Source organism: Epinephelus lanceolatus, chromosome 9 (assembly GCF_041903045.1).
Source record: "Epinephelus lanceolatus isolate andai-2023 chromosome 9, ASM4190304v1, whole genome shotgun sequence".
NCBI classification, from domain to species: Eukaryota; Metazoa; Chordata; class Actinopteri; order Perciformes; family Serranidae; genus Epinephelus; species Epinephelus lanceolatus.
Window position 1 is genome coordinate 15,105,611 of NC_135742.1, and position 20,508 is coordinate 15,126,118.

Consider the following 20,508-nt stretch of genomic DNA (forward strand, 5'->3'; position numbering starts at 1 on the left):
AACCCACATGGAAATATAACTTATGACACTATATCAATGTTACCTTTGGTACCCTTAGGGAGATATATTATCATCACGCACATTCATCCCCTGAATAAAGATAAAGTTTATGACATAAATCAACTGGTAGAAAAATTACATGTGCATATACTAAAATATCTAGACCTATATACTGATTTTTGTATGGTATTATATGTTGCTACCATATATGTTAATGATATATATGTAATTTATATATTATACGTATTTATAAAACAACATACAAAAATTATGTATGCTTATATATGCCTTTCTCATTAATTTTTGACATACAAGTCGTTTTGAAATGGTTTTATATATATATATATATATATATATATATATATATATATATATATACACACACACATATATACAGTCAGGTCCATAATTATTTGGACAATGATACAGTTGTCATCATTTTGGCTCTGTACACCACCACAATGGGTTTTAAATGAAACAATGAATACCTGCTTAAAGTGCAGACTCTCAGCTTTCATTTAAGGCTTTTTTCAAAAATGTAGTATGAACCGTGTAGGAATGACAACCATTTCTTCACACAGTCCCCCAACTTTAAGGGCTCATAAGTATTTGGACAAACTAACATAATCATCAATTAAACAGTCAGTTTTAATACTTGGTTGCAAATGCCTTACAGTCAATGACTGCCTGAAGTGTTGGACACATAGGCATCATCAGATGCTGGGTTTCTTCCCTGGTGATGCTCTGCCAGCCCTTTACTGCAGCTGTCTGCACTTCCTGCTTGTGTTTTGGGTGTTTTGCCCTCAGTTTTGGCTTCAGCAACAGAAACGCATGCTCAATTGGATTCAGGTCAGATGATATGACTTGACCATTGCAGAACATTCCACTTCTTTGCCTTAAAAATGTCTTTGGTTGCTTTTGCAATATGCTTCAGGTCAATGTCCATCTGCACTGTGAAGCATCGTCCAATGAGTTTTGACTGTATCATTGTCCAAATAATTATGGACCTGACTGTACATACTTATATACTTATTGTTAAATTTGTATATATATGTGTATGATATATGTTTAATTTATGCAAGTTCATGAATACAACATATATACAAAAAATCTGTATGCATATATGTTTTCTAATTCAGCTTTGCATATATACATATATATATATATATATATATATATATATATATATATATATATATATATATATATACATATATATATATATATATATATATATAAGCATATATTGAAGATGTAAATATATTAAAAATATCTTAAATATCAAGTTATGAAGCACAAACACAGTTTTAGGCATAAATACATATTTTACCTGCCACTTGTATGTTATATCCACCTGCAGATGTGCCCGGTTTGTCAGTCATGAGAGATTTTGCACCTAAACTAGCTGCTGTAAATCACAACATGTCATTACATAATTAAACAAAGACAACATCAATATACATGTTACCCAGCAATCATCATTACATAGCTGTATATGACAAAAACTACAAAAAATAGTGAACTATTAGCTTAACTAAATGTTTTTATTATAGTTTTTAAATATATAATTTATGTAGAATAAGCATATGTTTTTGTCATAGATTGATACTATTTCACAAAAACAGAAAACCATGATGGAGATGGGTTTGCCTTTTTGAGGGTGTATATAAAAAATCACACCATTTGTGATTTAACGTGAGTACTTCTTTGAACAATTAATGTTATGCACGTGTCTGTTTAATTTATGATTATTATAACTACTTGTTTATCTGTTGTATTCTCATATGTAGGAGAGAAATACTTTTTATATTAGAACAGATTTCAAATTATCAAAGTTTATTTAAAAGTTAAAGAAAAAGATGCTGTGTACACTAAACATTGAAAATAGTGTTGGTTGGAATGAGAGCATTTGTAAGTTGTCTTGTGAAAATATGTTGCTACTACAAGTTGGATTTTTTAACAGTAACTTTTAATGGCACTTTCCTAAGAGATATTTTGCATCAGTAATCTCCAGACTTTGTGGAATATGTTCAGAATGAAACGACAGACAAAGAAAATAAGTTTGCAATATTTTGTCTTTTCCCCTCAGGTTTCTTACCTCTCCTGCATGATCCCTGCCATGTTTATTCATATATATACTTTTTTTCATCACATCCTGTGTGCAAATAAAATTCAAATTCATACATGGGTGTATTTCCAGGTGGCAAGTGAGCTACTCCACCCTGGGGGGCCCCAGTGCAACCACACTGCCTGCACTGTCTATATATATGCCCCTGACACCAGACATACATTATCAACATATAAAAATGTTTTGTTTTCTAATGTGTTTCGTGTATAGTTTGTACATATATGTATTTACTTCATATGTAGGTAGCATGTATCTCATGTATTGAAATTCAATGCATGTACATGTATCACATTATCGTCTGGGGAAGTACGAGTTTAAAAGAAGCCATTGAACGCAGCACGAGAGGCGCGTCTGGGCGCACAGCTGAGGTGAGAGGAAGAAAATATGATGAACTGATGAAGTCTGACCGCACAGCCTCAAAAATGTGGACCGAGGTGAAAAACAAGAGCAAAACAATCATCAGCAGCGGAAACAGCTCAAAGGTAAGAAACTAAAGAAGGAAACATGCTTTTTCTGCTCTGTCTGAAGAGCAGCCATGGAGCAAAACAAGTCTGTGTATCCAGAAGTGAGCCTCTCTCTCTCTCTCTCGGTGCTGCTGTACGACGGTTAAAACCTGACCCGTCACTGATTTACTTGTTTACAAGCCTCCTGTTACTCTTAAAAGTTTTTACCTCCACCGGAAGCTGCTTTGTAACTTTGCTGCAGGAGCAAATGTCTCGACGGAAATGTTTTGGAAATATATGGGCCACTTATATTTTCTTATCTCGCACGTTTTCTTATCTGTGCTGCCTGTCGTTGCCCGAAGCGCTCTGATTTTCCACATTATTTGACTTCCTCTAGCAAGTTTCCAACCCCTGCAGAAAGCAGCATGACTGCAAGCTGATCCAGCCTGCACTTAACTTCTCCATTTCTCTTTACTTTTTTGTGTGTCCCAAATATTTGTGTAAAGTGGCAGGTTTATCACAGGACAAGTATCTGAATGTGTCCTGTCCTGTCCTGTCACTGCCCTTTGCCCCACATTTGTTGTGTTCAAATACATGTTTTGCTGCATTTTCAGATGGTTGACCCAGATCTCACCAGGCAGCTTTTACACACCGTGCAGCACAGAAATGGTGAGTTTTGTCCTCTTGTATCTTTCCCTTTGACTCTTATCTGAGTTTATAGTTACAAGCTGGTATCTTGTGTCTTAGAAATTCTGGTAAAAAGCTGAACTACATGTTTGTCCACTTCTATGGCCCCTATGATCAGATAACAGTGCCAGATAAACAGGAAAACCACTTAAGGTAAATTCCAATCAGTGGTATGTCAGCTTCAGGTGACTGGCAATCAATTTAAGGTCAGAGTAACATCACAGGAATACCAAAGCTCCACTGAAACCGAGTCCCTGTTCAAAATGAAATCACAATGGTGGTCACAAAAATGCAAATTATTCCATGTGACCAGGGGATATAATGGAAACATACTATGTGAAACACTGTAGTTGGTGTGCAGAGCTGAAAACCACTAACGGTATCAGAGGAAATTAGTGTAAATACACAGACAATGGATATAATAGAACTTAATAAATTAGTTTAACAGAGAATCAGAATCAGAGTAAGGTTTAGTAACATGTAAAGTTTCACTTACAAGGAATCTCCTTTGGTCTTTGCTGCATAGATCAAATATACAATAAAGTTTTATGGTAGCCTGGGCTATTATTTGCTTAAATCACTGAGCTCAACAGGCCAACTCCTCTCACACAAAACTGTTTCTCAGCAAAGATGATCTACTATCAGATCGTTCATTTAAACCAGTATGAATATTACTTCTATAAGAATTTGACTTTGAATAACTTGTAAATTATGAATCATTCGTTTGATCGAGCTCCGACAGACAGAGCTGGATCATCCGACAGAATTATGACACTTGTTTTACAGCACCTGATGATTACAGTACCTGGTATACCGACATGACACCTCTTTATCCCAATATTTACAACTCAGATGAATTTTTATGAAAAACCCCTCTGATCCATTTGATCTGAGGACCGTTACAGAGTAAAGGAATATGAATAATTCACCAGCTAATCGAGGAATAGACACATAATCTGATTTTTCATCTCTCTTGTTTACCAGGCTGGTAAATTTGAATGAATTACTGCATTCTGTGGCGTTCATGGTTTCAGTAAAATTAACTTAACGATTGAATTGTGGAGACAGGTGTTAATTTGTCAAAATGTGTAGCCACACCGGGCTAGTAAAAGGGACTGGGCGTTTAATTGGGACGAAGCTTTTAATTGAAGTTTTATAGTATGTGCATTATACAGAAAAAATAGTCCCAAGATGTCCAAGAGAGGTTTGGATCAAAAAGGTTTTACATCCCATGTAGTCTCAATCATGAATCAGTCAGGCAAATGTATCACATACAAAATCTTACATATTGGCACTGTTGTGCTTTCTGTATTTCTATTTTTTCCCATGAAGGTTCGACAGCAGCTGCCACCCATCCTGGCACAGAGGACTCTATAGCCAGCAGCAGTGGAATCATCCCTGGTGAGCTCCGCTTTGACACAAATCTGATGTGTTTACACCCTGTAGTTTGATTTGATTTTAACTGGATCACATAAATACACATGAAAACAACAATACAAAGCATGTAACCAAAAGAAAAATGGTTGCAAAGCAACAAATTGATTATTCCGATTACATTCTGTGTTCGACCCGGGTAAACTGAGCCCACTGTTGACAGCCTGAGAAACAAAAGGGTTCCTCAACCTGTTCAGTCGAGCCTGTGGGACTCTCAGTCGTCTGTGCGATGGCAAAAGCTGAGACTCTAGGATCTGTTTCGGAAAAAAACACCTGATTTCTGAGAACCTTAAGTCAACAGCTCACAAAGACTATTTTCACTCAGAGGGTTGAGACTCTCAAATAAAGGGGGATCAGGTTACTCCACCAACAGCCCCAGAAAGCTTTCAAATATTCAAAAACATTTTATTTGGCAGCTCTTTTCTGAGTATTATTGCAAAACAACGGATGGCTTGTCATTTCGGTCAAATTGCTGGGGGTTATTTTCACTGGCGGAGTCAGAAGCTGGGATTTTCCAAAAATACTCTGAGACGGGTGGTTTTTGTCATGCACATTCAAAAATATAACACTGCCAGAACAGTGTCAGCTCGCCAGAGTCTGACTAGAAATCTGGAAAGGGCAGTGAAATTCCTCAGGTCTCAGCAACGGGCAGGAATATTATGAATGCAGGATGATAGTCTGCAGAGCTCTGAGAGATGACATTTACAAGCCCCTAACAGGAAGGGAGAATGCTCCAGAGCACTGAATGGATTCTCTAGTTGTGTTTTCTTGCAGAGTGTGTTTGATATGTGATAGTGCAGTGATGATGGACAAGAAAATGAGGAGCATGAATATGAGCGTACACAGTCATGAACAGTTTTTGTTTATGTGGAGGAACCGGTTCATTCACTCAACTGGATAAACAAATTATTTCTGCAGATGATACAACGCACAGTGAGTCCTGCTGCATGCACATGTCGTCATATGCGTAGTTGTGTTCTAACATGTACGTTTATGTGCTTTCAGGTGCGATTGCAGCCACAGTGTTCATTGTCTTCTTACTCGGTCTCTACGCCGTCCTCTGGAAGTGCATGGTGTCACCACCACAACGGTAAAGGACAGATACAAGCCCTGACTCGACTTTGGTGAAGCCTCAGTCTGATTTTGTTGACACAGCGATCTTGCAAAGTGCCTTTTAGCGTCACATGTCTGAACTTTGTATCCCAGCTCATCAAAGAAAGACGAATCACCTCACATGATCGGCACTTTTTCCACTTTGTGCTAAACAGTGTTATTGTTTTGTTGTCATGTGAACACTCATTTGTGTTTCCCCTTCCAGAAAGCACAACAAGGTGAGGGTGAGAGTACACCAGAGGACGTCTGTGTGAAGACCGGCTTCCAGGCGGGACATTTTGGATCTTAATGATGTGGACTAAAATCTGAGAGCGGACTTTGCTCCCGGTCAGAGAGAAGCACCAGAGGGACATAAAGCTGCTGAAGAAGATCCTCCTGATAGATCCAAAGATCAAACCACAATAATACTGACTCAGCTGAGTGGATGTCACTAATGTTTCCCTCGGCTTTACTGTCTGCTGGTGGCCCCTGTTGACCCAAAGCTCCATGTTGATGTGAAACACTTGTTTGGCGGGTCAGGTCATGCTGCTTGTTTTCTGTGAACTCTGCACTACTGAGGGTCGAGGCTGCTCCGGCCACAGCTCGCTTCAGCCACCGATAAGCTGCGTGTGTCTGAGAGAGAGACTGTGGTACTTTTTAGTATGTAGATTTTTTTATTTGCATGTTTTGTTTCTGCACCAGATGGACAGTTGCATTTCAAACATGTCCTCTGTTGTGCCATAGTACTTCTTAGTAGTATTTTATAGCACATCATGGTATCATTAGGTCACACTGATGTCCATTTTAGTTTGTCCTTGTTTCCTAAAGATTTTTTTGGGGGAAACTCCTAAAGCTGCCCGGGTGTTCAGGACAATCGTCCAATCACCTCCGCTCGAGACTTTATATAGAATATACTGTGGAAATCTAGAAATGGATTTTGATTTTGTCTTCTTTAAAATCCCCATGGTTTATTCACGTTACTCAGGATGTTGTCACTACTGTATGACTTTTGACTCTCTGTTATGAACTGTGACTTTTTTTTTTTACATTTAGTAATATGTGAATATGAATAAATGATAAGATCTGTGACTGAGTCGCAGTTTGGTGAACTTCAAATGATTTGTTTTTGTTTTCTGGGGTGTTTGGGACTTACCAGAAGTTTGGAATGAGGAAAAAACACTGTGGGTGGATTTCCATAGAAACTTTAATGAGCAGCTCATAGTGTCAGTATGAGTGTAAAGGGAAACGAGTGTGTGATGGACATCAGTAATATCAGGTTATGCAAGTTCATGAGCTGCTGAATCTTTATGGTCAACAAGAAGAAAAGGGCCGGATGGACACATCCTGCATTTATGGCTACAGTCCAACAGCCACAAAGCCACCCTACTTAATATGCAGTTAATTACATGCTACTCCAGTGGCTGACTTTGCTGCAGCCACATCACAGCAGCGGTCTGACACTGTGTCGTTTCCAGAACCAGTTCTGCAACTTCATAAGAACACAGAGTGGAGCTGACTGAACTACGTTATGAGTGGGGAATGTGATTCGGTGGAACCAGCAATTAATCAGCATGGAGATGATACTGTAACTGAGATACTAATCACTGATGTGCAATACAGTCATACCTTAGATGAAATGAAGTGGATCCACATTTTCGTTAAAACATCACAGCAGATGTTTGGACTGCACTGAAAAGGTGGATGGCAGCTGCATTGAGCCAAGGATTGTGGTGTGGAAATATTTGACACAACTCTGAAAATATCTTTAATTCTGGTGATTGTAGAGACACACCCATGGGCAGATTATGAAACAATGGGCCCCTGGGCACTGTTACGCAAAGGGATCCATCATCTGTCCTACATAGAACCAGGTCAGAGTCTGTTTGGTGGCTTGGTATCTGTTTGTCATCCTTGTGGTCATTTTGTGCCTCCTTGTGGTTGTTTTGTGTCGTTGAGGTCATTTTGTGTACTTTTTTTATAGTTTTGTGTCATTGTGATTGTATTCCTGCTCCATATATGTTAATTTGACATTTGACATTTTCACAAGTGAAGGCAAGTGGGGCCCCCCTGACACTTTGGGCCCCTGGGCTTGTGCCTGGTAAGCCTGTTCAGTAATCCATCCATGGATATACCATATAAATAAATCACATGATGTTCTAAATCTGACGTATTTAAAATGACAATTGGTGAGAAAAAACATGGGACATTCCTGCAGTTATATAAAATACATGCACTTGTAAACGTGTATTAATCAGTAAATGAGAGAACGAAAAACCAGTACAAACAATTTTCAATACACCTGTTCATTGTAAGGTCAAACAGATGGAGGTGAAAACAGTGAAAATCTGCATAATCAGGGCACCCATTAGCTCAAGTGGTAGAGCAGGTGCCCCACTGTACAAAGGCTTTGCCCTTGTTGCAGCACCTGTGGGTTCAGTTTCAACCTATGACCCCCCACCCCCCACCCCCCTTCATGCTAACAACCGTCCTGTTGATTAAAGGCAAAAGCCTTAGAAATATCTTTAAAAGAGAACTATAAGATGTAAGATCAGTGCGATTACTTCCTCTGACCTAGATTTCTACCTGTAGCGAAACCAAGATCATGCTCACACACAGCTATGTTAATTTTCAAAAAAAATTTCCAGTAACTGTCAGTCATTTACTGTAGGTAACAGATTTCGTGCTATGAACCAGTTCTGTGTGTTTCTCCATGTAGCGACACACTTGTGAGAACAATTACACACCTCACTCGGTTCCTCAGATGCCTTTGAAGTGACTAAAACAATAATCTGTCTTCCCAAAACCTGGTTGTTTTTGGCACCTGGAAATGCACATGGCAACAGCACACTAGATAAATTATGAAATCACGTTCTCAGTCAGAACACGTGTCTGTTTATTAACTGAGTATTTGCTAAAAACGGGAGTCATAACTGTGGAGCAAAATATCTGTAAACTTGTAGGAGGTTTCTGCTGTTAGTGAATGACCTGTTTTAACAAGTAGAGAGAGTTCAGGTTTGAGATTCCTGACTGTTTTTCTGTATCTGAGTCAGATGCTTATTACAGTAAAAACACCTCTTACCCATTAGTCACTGATGAGGAGCTGCAGAGAAAAGAAATAGTGACAAGTAACCCTTTTAATCCTTGCATCAATATTTTATTACGTAACTTATACATAGTACTTCCTTCACCCTGATAGTCCAGTACAGTTTTTGATTATTTAAAAACACGTTTCAATAGGGCCATACAAGTAATATAAAATCAAAAGCTCAAAAAAGATGCATATGCTCAGCTGCCTTATCAGTGCTACCAGATGCATCCTGCAGATAACATCTGTAGCTGCTTCACAGTTCACCAAAATCTTTACACTGAGTTCCTCTTGTGTCACTATGGACACTTTTACTTTTGGACTGTATTGCTGCAGAAGCCATAAGCAGTTTAAAATACTGTCCAGATAACCTGCTGAGTGTTTTCTGTTCTACATACAATATGTTATAACATCTGCAAGCTATAGTTTCCCAATAAAATCACAAATGTACAATGTATAGATGTACAGTATATAGTAAGTGGAAACGTGACATTAATACAAAAGATTTACAACAGAAAGCTGCAGGAACATTCTGTCTAACAAACAAAGCACCTATCTTAAACTCCTACTTCTTTAACTTTTCACTTATAGATTATCATTGGAGATATAACCGTAAATAACACTGCATGACTCCAGCAGACTCTCAGAGGTTTCACAACTTGATTTGATCTCAGTGACTTCTTCCGCCTCAGACAAATCCTCCACCGCGGTGGGCAAGTACGTCTTGTTTGTGACGCATGTTATTTGTTGAAGGTCAGGTGTGTCCCAGGACACTGTGACTGACTGCGGACAGTAGTCTACTTGGTGTGGCAACGTTGGAGAGAAGGACTTGGAACCAGGAGAGGGCAGTGTGTTCAGGGTTTCATCCAGAGGAGGTCTGCTATTCAGGATCTCAATGTCACAGCAGCTGCACTCCTCCACCTTCTGAGACTGCAGCCTCTCACTGGTCTGCGCAAACACACAGAGGGGATTATAGTAATGTGAGGCAAATAATTATGCATGAGTTTAGATAAGAGAAGCAGGTCGATATCACAAAATGGTGTGTGTGCATGATTACGGCAGGTAGACTGGCCGAAGCATGGATCTTCTTTGCTATGCAGTTTACATTCATTCAGACTCAGTTTGACACTATTTCTGTTGTACTGGAAGTTTTTTTGGATATTTTTCTTGCCTTAGTCTGTATTACAAATCTCTACAATAAGGTGGTGAGTAAAATTTTATCATGACCTCATAATGGACCAAAAATATGAAAATAAGATCCAGCTTGACAAATACAGAATTTCCCTTAAATGCTCTTAAAGCCTCCTTTGTACCAACAATCATATAACCTCCTGAGATCTGACCTTTTGTTTGGTTTGTATATTCTATTTCTTCTAGCTATTTGGGATTAGTAGCACCTGATAATTAAATAATAATAAAAAAACAAGCTTGAAAAAAAGATGTCCTCATATGAAGATGATGGGTTTATTTTTAATAGTCACAAATGTGCAATAAAGTATAAAATAGTTTATTTCAGGTGATGATTTCAGTAAATTAGTATATTTCAGTTCTGCCACACTTAATTGGCCTGTGTGAAATGTTACGGTACCACAAAAATAAAGTCCTAATGTCCTCAAATGAATACGTCCTAATTAACAGTGTCTTAGTGTTTTGTATTTGTATGCCATATCAAACTACAAATTTAATTTTACTGATTTATTTAAAGCTCATTTTCATCTGTTGTCCCTGGGCGTGAAATATACTGCACATATAACAATATAAAAAGGTTATTTCATGTAGCACAACAGTATGAATATGATAATTCCTCACAACATTAATAAATACATACACCTGTAGGACAAACAAGTGCATGAACGTTAAGAGAGGAATTACCAGACATGTCTTTCTACCAGTCTGTCTTTCAAATCTTAGGTGCTATACCGTAGGCAACTGGACTTGCTCGAGTTTCTTGAGGACGTTTCCCTCTCATCCAAGAGGCTTCTTCAGTTCTAACGGTCCAGGTTCAGGTGTGAAAGGTGTGTTTCACACCTGGACCCATGTAACCTTAACAACACACATGATGGCCAGGTGGGTCAGCAACTCACATGTGGCCTTAACGACTCAGAAACTCAGCTCACATGTGACCTCAATGACTCTGTAAGTGTTTGCACAGTGTATAAAGCCTGTGACTCGGCACCAGTCAGGTAGAACTGAAGAAGCGTCTTGGATGAGAGGTGAAACATCTTCAAGAAACTCAACCAAGTCCACCTGCCTACAATATAGCACCTAAGATTACCGTGACCTGGATGACTGAGAACCTTCACCAACGTCTGTCTTTCAACCATTTTTAACATTAGCTTTAAACTGAGTAAAACTCAAACAGTTTCTGACATTTGTAGGGAGGGCATTATTTTGTTGCTGATATTGAATGTTTGAGTCTCCCCTTGTTGATGATCTTATTTGTCTAACTCCCCATGAACTGTTAAATAAACAGTTTTAGGGGTCAGGGAGCTAAACCATGCCGTATCCTGTTAAGTAAACAAACACTGGCCAATTGGAAGGGTTTGTACCTTATTCACTTTTGTATCTGGATCGGCTGCAGACTGATATGGCAGAGTTGGCCATCTCGATTTTACATGGTTTAGAGTTTTGTTCTTCTGTTACCACTAGGTGACACAAAAAAGTGTCTACGAACATGGACGACAGGTCCAATTTGAGAAGATGAAGGATAAGGATGAGGATGAGGATGCAGGGTCTCAGGGATTTAGTTTGAGATGCTTTGAGATGGTTTTTTGGAACTCATCTGCACTAACTAGCCAGGAAATTTAGTTCTTGTGTGTAATTTTCTTATATAGACATGAGTGAAATAAGCCAGTGATTGGAATAAACAAAAATGAATGAGCCACCTAAACAAGTGTTTAAAACATCTATAATAAACTGAAAACAATACTCCGTGCTCTCCAAAAGAAAAGAGGGAAAATGTATGTATCGTGTACTAAAGGCAACTTTTGGTGAGTTTTTTGGTTTCCTCTTTATGAATGGTCTCACTGTTTCAACAGTTTCGCCTTACCTCATGCAGGAAGCTGTCTAACTCTGGAGTTTTGATGTTCATACCAGCAGGATAAGCAAATACCTCCTTGAGCCCGCTCTTCAGCCTGGAAGATGGAAGCAAGAGAAAGGCTTCAGGTCATCTTCTGCAGGAGTTAATGTTTAAGTGGAGATTTCGAGGTACAGTTACTCACATTTCTCTTCGAGGCCACAAGAGAAGGATGCATCCCAGCAGTAACAAGATGGGAGTCAGTATCTTGACCAAGTGAGCAGAGTCTACCAGAGGAAACAGAAGATGAACTTTTAGTCAAAAGAGAAAAAAGTAAAATGATAAATACTGTTGAATTATTGAATCTCTATGATTGTACTGGATGTTAAGGAGCTCACAGTTGGTTCTGGTCCTGATAATGATATTGGTTGGTTGTCCAGGCCCCTCCTTAGTGAGAGCGCTCACAGAGAAAGCATACTCTTGGTTCTGCTGCAGACTCTCTATAGTCACAGACTTCTTATGAGGGTCTGCCACTGACACGTTGAACCGATCTAGATGCACACATACAGTCATATTTAGCATGTTTTTTTTTTTGAGCCCAAAAAGAGATCAAGGTCAAGAATTACTAACACTGGAAGCTTTTTCTGAACCTACTTGCAGCATGACCTGGCAGCGTATCAGACTCCACTGTCACCAGGTAACCAGTGATGAACGCTGGATGAGCCGGATCGTCCTCATTGTAACGCCACTCCAGTGTCACAGAGAAGGAAGTTCTCTGAACAGGTTCAACTAGTTCTGGGGACCTGACAGATTCTGAGGAAAAGGTGGTTTTGAGGAAGGAAGACGGATAGCATCAATAACAATTAAAGCAACAGAAGCAAGAACACAACTTCCCCAAATGATACGACCAGGGGACTGTTTACGTGACGCCTGCATTGTTGTGCTGTTGTCAGAATCTGCTGCAAGAGCTTCGATGTGATCACTTTGTGGTTATTTTGTCATCAAATGAAACCTGGTGTTGTGTTCACTGACATCTGTCAAGAGGAATATAACTTGCATAATGATCTTGTCCCTGCTTCCTCCTCTCTGCACAACTGATAAACAGGAAAGATGGTGTTTTGTGTTTACATGACATCTAGAGGAGGTCCCCATTCGAATATCCGATAAAGACGTCCTGTGTCAAAACTTTAGCTGCCACACCTTGTTAAAAGGTTGACTTTTCATTTCATCCACTGCACAGACTTCATCCCTGACTTTAAAACAGAGACGCACACAAAAACACTCGTATACACTAACATTAAATCAACACAACTTACATAACCTTGTTCTCTTATCCCATTATCCCAATTTTGTTTACTGGCCTGTATTCACAGTACTTGTCGTCTTTGTGTTGTTCTGTTAGTGTTTTGTCTTGTCATTTAAAAAAAAAAAAAAAAATTAACCATGTGCATGAGATCTCATCTTTTAGTTTGTCTCACCGGTCCTGTCCATTGAGGCATCAGCTCTGAAACATAAACCCCTCTAATAGACCAGCAAAACACTCAGGGAGAGCTACTGCTGTAGATGCACATTAATACACAGACACACAATTCCAGTTTAACTCATTGATCAGTAATGACACTCACTCCACTCTTGTGAGTATCCAGTCTGTACCTCCAGTAGCCTGTGTCCATTCTCTGTGCATCCGTAGATATTAAATGTATACCTATGACCTGCTTTAAAGTTTCCTGCAAAATAAAAGTGTATGACAATGAATGCTGAAGTAGGAAAAACTTAAATAGATGCATTAGCACTGACAACTAAAGGAAAACAGCTAAATAAAAGCTCACCAGCAGCTAGGGACAATGTGTTGTTTCCCTCAGGCACCTTCAGCCATCGCAGAACACAAGGCTCTGCATTTCCCAGAATGCACCACTCCACGGTGTAGCCACAGGTGACAGTGTGCTGCTCGTCCCAGGACAGATTAAAACTAGCTGCTGCGCTGCTGCTCAACCGCTTCGTTACTGGGAGGATTTCTGACAGAGACATGAATTGCAGACTGTCAGGCAACCAAAAAAGTATCAGTGAGGGTAAATTTGAACAGCCATATGAACAAAAAATCAACACTAGCAGAGTGAAAACTTCCACCAACACTGAACTGAGACAATCTCAGCTGAGGCGTTGTTCACCTCCATTATCCCTCTGTGATGGGATGGTGATGTGAGCAGGGACGCTGGAGTTGCTGAGAACAACAGCATGGACAGTGAACTCATACTGTCCCCCATTGATGAACACGTCTGCCTGGTTTTGCCCACTGTCCTTCCTATCGGTCCAGTTTTTGCCTTCCCGTGACCACTTAATGTCATAGCCTTTGATGATCTCTTTGAGTGCTGAGCCAGGAGCATGCTGGGAACAAGTTGGGAAAAGTTTGGTGACTAGTTTAATTGAACAAAGAGTTTGTGTACTATTACACCATTTGCACCAAAATAAAAAAGACGAGTTTGGAGTCTTACTGGAATCCACAATAGAGTAACTTGACGACTGTTCGGGTCGGGCAGCTGCTTTATTCTCCTCCATACGTCCAAGGTCACCAACGGATCTGAAGAGATCACATGATTATTTGTTTCAGGCAAAGTTGGATATCATTCAACCATGATTTCCTGAGTTTATGAATGTTGAAGGGTAACTTATGGCCTGAAATATGACGACATTTTTGGTCCCAACTTGGGCAGAGCATGGTCTAATTGAACTTGGACCTGGAATAGACATGCTGACAACCTTTATACACCATAACATCCTGGCAATACACAGTTTTTGTACTCACAAGTTGTGAAGGATATGGGCTGTGTCCATTTTCCCCAGAGCCTGCCATTGAGAGAGCAGCGTACCCTAGTGGAGTAGTGGGTGTTGGGAAGCAGATGTTCCAGTTTGACTTTGCAGTGACCGCTCACATTATTGCAACTCAGCTGTTAAAAAAAAAAAACAGACAGAAGATTAAAAATAAATGCACTAAAATATTCAGCTCTGCAGGATGTTTGTTTTAGTTCCATGGATTAAACTCACCTGTGTGGTGCTGTCTGGGTCTGCAGTGACCTGACAGAGGAGGTTCAGTCTGGTCAAGTTCCCATGTACGACCCAGGACACAGCAGTGTCTGTGGCCCCAGGGCTCACTGTTTTCACCTCCACAACAGGAAACACTAACAGCAACACACACATGCACAAATGTTCATCTTCAAGTATCTATGCAGTGAACACTGAAACAACACAATGACTGCCCTGATAATGCCATGTTTCTTGAGTATTTCAGCCGTCAAAGCACATTTGAAAGTGTACAGCAACATCATACACTGTATATTCAATATTCTGATCAAATGTCTGCGTGAACTCTGACCTCTTTCAGACAGGTTGAAGGTGTAGCTCTCCATCGCCTTTCCCAGCTCGTCCTTCACCACCACACTGATGTTGTATTCTTCCAACTGTGGGACGGCCGAGAAAGTACAAGGAAACTGCTGACATTTGATGGGAGCCTGGTCTGAGTTCCTGTGATTTCAGAGGAGGGAACGGGAAAAGACCTCTCAGACATCCAACAGAACTGTTGCTCTGGGACAAACAACCTTGTTGCCCCGTAATCCAGTTTAGTTACAGTGTGGTAAACATTTGTAGTCTAGTATGAAGAACTTGGAGGCAGCTCCAAATGAATGTAATATACATTTTGTATTTGAAACCTTGTTGTTTACCTTTATCAAAAATATCATTATGCTAGGCCTGAGACGCTCTGTCCTGTATACATGTGTTTGTACATGTGAATTTTGGGTAATGTAAGCACTCACTCTATGTGGAGAGTGTGACTCTGCTTGTTGTGATCATATTGATCTCGTTTTCTGCCTGGATCCCAGGTGCAAATGACGGTTGTCATGTCTGAGGTCAAACAGCTGATGTTTCTGGGCTTAAGGGGAGGAACTACAATGCGCACACACACACACACACACACACACACACACACACACACACACACACATACATATATGTAAAAAATAATATTAAAAAAATGAAGAATGTAAAAAGAAAAAAAAAGTCAAACTTACAACTGATGTAGTTCCAGGCATAACTTGGCTTTCCTGTTGTATCATGGCAGGTGAGCGTGAGACGTTTAATGCGTGTTGTCGGGATGGTCAGGTTATGTACAGTGATAGCCTTGACTCTGTCTCCGATGTTGAAAAGAGTGTATTTGCTGTTATTAAAGGTCATGCTGTTAATATTGACTCCTCTTGAGGGGACACAGCAGAATATGGCAGTGGCGTGCTCTCTCATCACCCGCTGGAGGGGGAAGATCTTGCTTGTAGTCTCTGCCTGGAATCCTGCAGGTCACAGAGGAGAGTTTTCGCACGGTCTCATGAGAATCTGGCCAGCAGTGTGTACATACAGGGGTGCTGTTAGACATATAATTTACGGAATTTTATCAGTTTATTGTTGCACACATTAATGCATTTCATATACTATATTAAGTATTTGTTAACAGTTTGTAAAACAGCTATAAACAATATTTGCATGGCTGTTATAAGGTTGCAACTGTTGATACTTAAAGCTTATTAAATGGTTATGGATGTGGAAATCTTTCAGTTCTGGTCGGGGACACAGACATCATCGTCCCATTTAATAGTCAACTTAAGACCTTCCTCTTTGATAAGCTTATAGTTAGGGGCTGGCTCAGGCTTACCTTGGACCAGCCCCTAATTAGGATGATGCAGGCCTAGTCTGCTGGGCGACTTCCTCCTTCCTACCACACTGAGCTCCTCTCTCCTCTCTCTCTCTCTCTCTCTCTCCATTTGCAAACATTCACCCCCCCATTAATGTATGCTACTAACTCTGCTTCTTTTCTAGAGCTTTTGTGCTTTCTCGTCCGCCAGGTTGTGTCTAGATCGTGGTTGCGGTGCTGCCGTAGTCCTGCCTGATGTCTACTAATGCTGCTATTAGTCATATTTCTTGAGTCATATTTCTTGAGTTACTGCCCCAAGCAAGGGAGTTCAAGTATCTTGGGGCCTTGTTCATGAGTAAGGTTACAATGGAGCGTGAGATGGATTGGCAGTTTGACGCAGTGTCTACAGTGATGCGGGCGCTGTGCCAGACCTTCGTGGTGAAGAGGGAGCTGAGCCGGAAGGCAAAGCTTTTGATTTACTGGTCCATCTACGTCCCAACCCTCACCTATGGTCATGAGCTCTGAGTAATGACCAAAAGAATGAGGTTGCAGATTCAAGCAGCAGATATAATTTTCCTCAGAAGGGTGGCTGAGCTCAGCCTTAGAGATAGGGTAAGGAGCTCGGACATCCAGAGGGAGCCTGGAGTAGAGACGCTGCTCCTTCGTGTTGAAAGGAGTCAGTTGAGGTGGTTTGGGCATCTGACTAGGATACCTCCAAGGCGCCTCTCTTTGGAGGTGTTCCGGGCATGTCCCACTGGTAGGAGGCCCCGGGGCAGACCCAGAACATGCTGGGGGATTACATATTATCATCTGGCCTGGGAACACCTTGGGGACCCCCAGGAGGAGCTGGAAAGTGTTGCCGGGGAGAGGGATGTCTGGAATGCTTTGCTTGCCCTGCTGCCCCCACGACCCAGCTTTGGATAAGTAGTTGAAAATGGATGGATGGATAGATGGATGGATAGTTCTACTATTATTATAGACATATAATTCTTATTGTTACATACTATTATATATTAAAATATACATATAACACATTATCATATGCTACTATTATTATTAGTCATATTTCTGTTGTTTTTCTTGCTGTGCAGCTCTCTCCCTCTCTGTATAATTTAGTCATATGAATTGTCTTCACTGTAATTTTATAATGGTGATGGTACCAAGATGGCTGCTGAGGACTGGTGTGGTTTATTAGGCTCCACACCTTTCCTTATTTTTAAAATTTTTCTCCGTCTCCTGTCAGCTTCAGCCAATGTTTTTCAACAAAAATGCTCTAACCCAAAGAAATGCCTGAATCCAAGTCAAGGCTCAAACAAAAGGTACATAGAAAATGGATGTGTTTGGACACTGCTTCTTCTGCATGTGGCTTCTGATTGCTCCACCTGTTCAAGGCCTTTGTCTGGCAAGTAATCAATCATCTTCTTGTGGATTCTCTGCTCCTCTAAATAACACACCATGACTGACTTATTTTGGGCATGGATATTTAGTTGTTTATACCATCTTCTGGCAGAAAGAATATTATAATGGAAAAGACAGCAAACAAATCACCAAGAGAAGCAAATGGCGTGCTTACAACACCTGACTTGTTTTTGCTGCTACTAAGTGGGGATATACAGTTGAACCCTGGTCCATTAAATTCAACCTCCAGTCAGATTGCGCAACTGGACACAGCACAAACAACACCGGCTTGGTATGATCACAACAGAGGGAGCGAACTAAAGGATATGCTCCAAATGGAATCACTGATTACTGAGCTTCAACAGCCTATCAGTCATTCTACTTTTCACCCAGATGGGTGTGGTCTACAGGATCAAAGAGGTGAACTGTCCAAGGGCTGTCTCCACCAGAGTGCGCAGCTGGATCCAGCTGAAGCAGTGCTGGTGCAGCATGTTTCCACCTGTATGTGTCTGCAAAAACTCCCCAGACAGCAGCAGAATTACTGTCAAAAGAAATGTCTGGTGTGTCACAGTGGCTTCAAAATAATCATTTAACCTTGAATTATAAGAAAACAGTGTCAGTGTGCTTCTCAATTAAGAGGAAAGCCAATGAAAATTCTGGAATAAAGATTAATGAGATAGAGATAGATCAAGTAGATGAGTTTAAATTTTTAGGTGTTATTTTAGATTCTCAATTGAAGTTTGATCGCCATGTAAAGAGTCATGCCATGATATTTTCCCATTTATCATATTGTACAACGGTTTGGGGACAAGCAACAACAAGCAGTAATTGTAGAACAGCGAAACGCAGGACAACATTCGGACAGTCATCCTTTTCAGTAATAGGTACCAAACTATGGAATACATTACCATCTGAAATAAAAACATTGACAGAGCTCAAGGCTTTTAACACAAAAGTAAAACAATGGCTGAAACTGAAACAAGCCTGTGCACATTGACTTTTATATATTATTGTACTCATTTAGTGTACTGCCCTTTACTGTTTTGTGTTTTTGCTTATTGTTTATGTCCTGATTCTGTCTTTGTCTATATGTTTTGTATATTAATGTTTCTGTACTGTTTTTAACTTTGCACACAAACTCTGTTTTAATAGCCAAAGCCTAACCAGGGACAGGGGTTGCGAATTAGCTTCAGCTAGAAACTTGTATGCATGACATCTGTTTTGTATTTTATATGAAATAATATTTAATGCATTTGTCCCGGATCAATAAACGTCTAAATAAAAAAATAAAATAATGTTGGTCTGTTCTGTACACACCATTTATTAATGATGGTTATTCAAAGTTTCATATCTATCTGACTCCGCTTAACTCTCATCGCCCTCCAGTTGAAGATTCCAGACAATTCTAGACAAGTGAAAAACATCATGTATGAATGTATGATGACTGAAAAACAAAACAAAAGGGATAATGCCAACATCCAAGTTTACACCCATCCAGGTTTATAATGGCCAGGCTCCGAGCAAGATGTGCATTGCAACAGACATTTGCAGTGTCTGCAGCAGTTGAGAAACACTGATAAAAAGATAGGTGGAAAGGAAGAGAAAAAGGATGGGGCCCACTCATACAGAGACAACAGAAACTATCACTTATTTGATGGCCTGGTCTTATCAGTGAAACCGAGAGCACACAAGTCACTGGCCTGTTTTCCATGTATTTGGTTTCATTTTATTTATGTGCACTGACAGGAAGAGAGTAGCATCATCTCACCATAGTGAGTTTTCCAGCTGCTCCAGGGACTTGAGACAGACTGATTATAGAAAAGTCGTATCCTGACTGAGTGATCGACACACTCCAGAGGCACATCAGAGGTCCATGTGAATGTGTGTTTATCTGAATCCACAGGAGATAAACTCAGATTTCTCTAGAATAACAAAAACAGGGAGCAAAATGTCACTCACAGTAGCATAATATCACCACAGTAAATGCTGTTAAAACCAGCATAATGCCATAAAATTACTGGGATGCAGCTACATGGAGCTTTTAATGAGCACGAAACCCAGACAAAAAATCCTCTGGTACTCACGTTGTAAATAACGGTGTGGTTTTCAGTGCGTCCGATCTGGATCTCATAAAAGTCTCCCACTAAGCTGCTGTGGTTTACCAGCCAGCTCACCACGAGGCTTTGCTTCTTACTGATATTCTGCAGATGAGTTATGCTCGGGCTTGGCAGCTGCCAAACTGACACACAATATATGCAGAGTTACAGGACATATTTTAAGAAGGGAGATGAGAGAATTTAAATAAAACAAACTCACCAGTTTCCAAGCAGCATCCAGTGTGATCCTTAGAAAATATTAGGTACAACCCAAGCAGGTTAACCATGGATAATCTGAAAGTTATCATCTTCTTCATACAGAAATGAGCAAAGCAAAACTAGAGTGAAATGCTGACCAGTCACTGCACACCCTAACTGAAAGTCCCACGAGTCAATAGTTAAGATGGCCTGCCTACGATTACTGTAATAGTATTGCGTAACGATGTAACGTCAG

At 40.1% G+C, this 20,508-nt stretch overlaps 2 protein-coding genes across 4 annotated transcripts; one reads left to right on the plus strand and one right to left on the minus strand.

The window, feature by feature from the left end:
- Window positions 1–1,299: 1,299 nt before the first annotated feature.
- LOC117252111 (uncharacterized) lies at window positions 1,300–6,900 on the plus strand. The gene is made up of 5 exons (XM_033618802.2): window positions 1,300–2,610; window positions 3,186–3,240; window positions 4,591–4,659; window positions 5,698–5,782; window positions 6,011–6,900. The coding sequence occupies exons 1-5, from the start codon at window positions 2,404–2,406 to the stop codon at window positions 6,057–6,059; spliced, it is 465 nt and encodes a 154-aa protein (XP_033474693.1). The 5' UTR covers window positions 1,300–2,403; the 3' UTR covers window positions 6,060–6,900.
- A 2,016-nt stretch (window positions 6,901–8,916) lies between these two features.
- Window positions 8,917–20,443, minus strand: osmr (oncostatin M receptor). 3 transcript variants are annotated; one of them, XM_033619107.2, is made up of 17 exons: window positions 20,275–20,442; window positions 20,043–20,197; window positions 19,727–19,880; window positions 15,950–16,222; window positions 15,695–15,824; window positions 15,256–15,404; window positions 14,928–15,061; window positions 14,689–14,830; window positions 14,378–14,463; window positions 14,054–14,270; window positions 13,715–13,900; window positions 13,511–13,612; window positions 12,540–12,698; window positions 12,284–12,436; window positions 12,091–12,172; window positions 11,919–12,003; window positions 8,917–9,817 (listed from the first exon to the last, which is right to left on the minus strand). In XM_033619107.2, the coding sequence occupies exons 1-17, from the start codon at window positions 20,369–20,371 to the stop codon at window positions 9,455–9,457; spliced, it is 2,667 nt and encodes an 888-aa protein (XP_033474998.2). In that variant the 5' UTR covers window positions 20,372–20,442; the 3' UTR covers window positions 8,917–9,454. The 3 variants fall into 3 exon arrangements, with proteins under 3 accessions (XP_033474998.2, XP_078026722.1, XP_078026723.1); XM_078170596.1 differs by lacking the exon at window positions 15,950–16,222 and having other exon boundaries at window positions 20,275–20,443; XM_078170597.1 differs by lacking the exon at window positions 20,043–20,197 and having other exon boundaries at window positions 20,275–20,413.
- Window positions 20,444–20,508: the final 65 nt, after the last annotated feature.